Source organism: Gavialis gangeticus, unplaced genomic scaffold (genome assembly GCF_001723915.1).
Source record: "Gavialis gangeticus isolate Ggan-Ray unplaced genomic scaffold, GavGan_comp1, whole genome shotgun sequence".
Classification (NCBI taxonomy): Eukaryota; Metazoa; Chordata; order Crocodylia; family Gavialidae; genus Gavialis; species Gavialis gangeticus.
In genome coordinates this window covers 102,042,594-102,046,421 of record NW_017729033.1, presented here as the reverse complement: position 1 = coordinate 102,046,421, position 3,828 = coordinate 102,042,594, and the positions used below count along the sequence as shown (strand labels likewise).

The window sequence follows — 3,828 nt, the reverse complement described above, 5'->3', positions numbered from 1 at the left end:
GGGGTGAGGGGGAGTCCTATTTTCCAGATATTTTACATGTGTGGTTACAAAGCAGCAGAAGGACATGACTGTACTATTTGGTTTGCTGCTGGCAAAGAGTCACCTACATTTTGCCAAGATATTACATTTTTCATAATAATTATTTGTGCTGTATTCTGGTGGATTTATTAGATCCATGGTCAACCTAATCTACCACCCACTGTCTTCAAGAAAATAAATTATTTCATTGACTGCCACTGAATACTGACAATTTGATATATTAGTTGACTTTTGCATCATGTTACTTCAAATGAAACACAAAAAACAGCATTGCAACTTGGTGAAAATTGACACCAATAACTCTTGGACCCCTGACTTTCCACTGTAACATAGTGGAAAAGTCCATAACGAGCAACTGGCATAAACTTGCAAATTGCTGAATGCCTCTTGGGAACTGTTTCACCTGCAGTTTCTTTGACTGCAGTAAGCATGGAGGGGACTCAACACTTCACAGGAGAGGCTCAGCACCTTTTAGGTTCAGAACTCTGGACTCGCCAATAATAATTTTAAACAATGATCCAAAGTCTCTTTATACATGTTTTTACTTCCCATTTCTTGTGACATTCCAGTAAATACATTCACCAATTGGAATGCAGTGGCAGCTTTTAAAACCTTTTCCATATTCTCTTTAGCAAGTAGGAGATATTGTGATATTTGTAGTTTCCCCTATTGTCTGTATTTGGGAAAAAAAATAACATGTTACATGTCGATGACCCTTGTAAAACCTCAGTCCTACCATTACATACATGTGAGCAGACTTTGGGACCCATGTGGAGACTCACTGTTTCTCACAGGATGCCTCTCAAATGGATCCCACTGCATAATCAGGACAGCATGGGCCTAACTTCATTCAACATGACAAGGATCACTGAAAAGCCAAGAAAAAATAATTAGTTGTCAGAACTTACATCTGTATAACTGGATTTGTTATCCCAGTTGACAATATACCTGCTGATTCCAGATTGTTATGGGCATCCTTCTGCCAGTATGCCAATCATCATTTTCTTTTTTATTTTGAAAGCAGAAAGTATGTCATGCTCTTGCATTTTTATTCTGATGCACACAAATCTATTTTCCTATCTACTGCAGGTAGAGCCTATTATTTAGCTTTTGTTAAGCTAAAAGCTAAGTAAAGACCTCTTTTGTTTTCATTTTCTAATATTACTTTCACCATTTCAGGTGGTAAAAAGAATATCAACTGAGCTCAGAATTATAAGATAGAGGGGGGTACAGTTTTGTTAATGACACAGACCTCATGCAAGTGAAGGAAAGTCCATTTTTAAATCAGTGGGAATCCAGTCTCTGGCAAATTTGGAAATCATGCCAGGTAAGTGGTTGTTTTAAACTAGGAGAATCAAAATTTCTCAGAAAAAAATGTTGTATTGACTCTATTGTGAGCCTATACAGCATTGAAATGAGTCCAAATCAATGATGCATTAGCAAGCAAAAGATTATGATATCACCACAAACATCATGAAGTTACCAATTTCAAAACATCAGAGCAGATTTACAGGAACAGATGGGCCAAGATTGATTATCTTTTAAAGAAAAATATTCTGTCAGAAAAGCTTGCAAAATTATGATCATTTAATTTGGGTGTCTTTGTTAATATGGTACACATACTTTTACAAAAAAGGGACCTTTAAAACAATTATTATAATAATAAAAGATTAACTGATTTAAATAATTCAGTGTGCATCTATTTTTCTTCTTGTATCATGAATGGGTTGGTCCCACTCAGAATTACTCATACCTCATCAAGTCAACTTTTTGCTTCTATCATTAAAGTCTTGGTATGTTCATTATATGTTAAAGGGGGTAGGGTGGAGGAAAGGAATACATAAATAGATGAAGCTGCAGCAAATGGCACAAGGATACAGTCCCTTCCCGGAAAGAGGATTTTGTGGCGAACCATTTCTCCCATAATGCATCCCACAGACCATATATCCACTAGAACAGCAGAGACAGGGAAGTGAAGAAGGGGAGGGGAAAAAAAGCAAAGTTAACTAAGACACTTCACTCCTAAAGGAGGGGAAAAAGAGCAGTTTGATCAGAACAGTACAGTTTTTATTTTTTCCACCTCCCGCCCAATGCTAAAATAAATGAGTAAATAAATAAAAGCAGCATCAGGCTCAATAGTACTGGAAAATATTCAAAATATCAGCATTGTCAGAGGTTTTGTTACATTTGCTGAAAAAAATATATTATATTTTTTCCCCACTGTAAAACCAAACAGAGGTTTGTCAATACAGCATTTTTCTGATTCAGGTAACATGAAAAAAGTACCTCCACCAAATGAACTCACAAGCAGGTTTCATTTATTGGAAAGTAATTGGCTGAAGGTATGACTAATCCAAGTTAAAATTATCTCGATAATTCAGCAGATATTTTAGTGCTATATGTTCTGGAACACGTGAAAAAGAAAGGAATGAACAAACTCCAAAGGAAGCTACTTTTCCTTTCACCCCTCAGACTGTGTGGAAGACTAACTTTATCCAAAAGCAAAAATTAATCAGTACATAAAGCCGTGTTTGATTTGTAAGGAAAAACTGTGTAGTGGCTGGGAAAAAAAGAAGTGTGAAAAAACAAAAGTCTAAATTCTTTCCTTTACAAAGAATAGCAATAATCTGGAATCATCCAGTAGTGGTACTCTGGGTTGTTTATAGGCTTTTTCCAGCAGGATACAGTCTACACCTGCAGCCCTTACACACGGAGTTCCACATAAGTAAGGTATACTCTCTGCTATGCTCACAGAGTCTTTAGAACTCCTGCTGCAGGATCTGCCCTTTATACAGGTGATGCCATTCAATTAGACACTAGCTGGAAAAGAACATGAAGTCTGACAAGTGCTGCCTATGCTATGTACGATATATGCACTACAATACAGAGTGCTGAGCAGAAGCAACACAAACATGTCCTGAGAAAATTTCTATGCTTCCCAACATTGCCTTTGGGTACAAGTTGTCATGTGCACAGGTACATATTGGTTAGGTTGTTCCTTGGAAGTTTTACAAGAAAAAAGCTGTCTCTATATCTATAGATATATCTAGGGGGGGAGAGAGAGAGAGAGAGAGAGATTAGGAGGAAAACCTATTTTCAAGAAACAGTGTATTTTTTCCCAACTTTGAGTTCTTGTTTGGGCTATACAACCAATTTTGCCTCTTTTTCTTCTCCCTTTTTCTCTTAAAAAAACAAACAAACAACTTTTCTGTTGGTCAAATAAAATAAAGGTGAAATGCTCTAGTAAGGAAAAAGAGGGTAAAGGCACTGGAGACACAGGACGGCGAGAGCATGCCTGATGCACTGTTTTCTTCTGTGACGGTTGTGGGTCCTTCCATGGGGAGGGTGGCAAACTGGTGTTAACTATGCATCTTCAACCAACCAAGTGCAGAGAGAAAATGAAAGCAGTGAACAAATCTTCACACAGTCAATGCACAATGTAGGGAGAAAAAAAGTGGGGGAGTTCACGGAATGTGGCAGGTCAGACCTGACCAGTGGACTAGTAAATAATCTAGCCTGTTGACTTCTGTGGGAGCTGGACTGGGGCTCCACTGCAAATCAGCCCCTCAGACTGCATGAGCCTCATTTCCAAATTTCTTCTTTGTATCTTGAATTTTATTGAACTCCCCTCCCCCCCACCCCACTTCACTAAAAATAGCAAAAGTTCATTTTGAGCCTGATTCATTAGCTGTGGAAGTCAATGAGAGTCTTTCCACTTCCTTCAGTGGGCACAGATTCAGGATCTTTGAGTGCTGCATACATTCATAGTATTGCCTCAGATCCACTGAT

The 3,828-nt window shown here is 38.0% G+C and overlaps 1 protein-coding gene across 7 annotated transcripts in view; it reads right to left on the bottom strand.

Annotated features, from left to right (window-relative positions):
- The window catches only part of MAPK10 (mitogen-activated protein kinase 10), a 565,285-nt gene that overhangs the window by 97,619 nt on the left and 463,838 nt on the right, over positions 1-3,828 (bottom strand). For 4 of the 7 annotated variants that reach the window (XM_019525840.1, XM_019525845.1, XM_019525844.1 and 1 more), the window contains one exon: positions 1,918-1,989. The exons of 2 other annotated variants lie outside the window; for them this stretch is intronic. In XM_019525840.1, coding sequence (XP_019381385.1) covers positions 1,918-1,989 — 72 coding nt within the window. Of the gene's footprint in view, positions 1-6; positions 908-1,917; positions 1,990-3,828 lie in introns of those variants that run through there. One more of the 7 variants, XM_019525847.1, reaches the window with a different exon arrangement.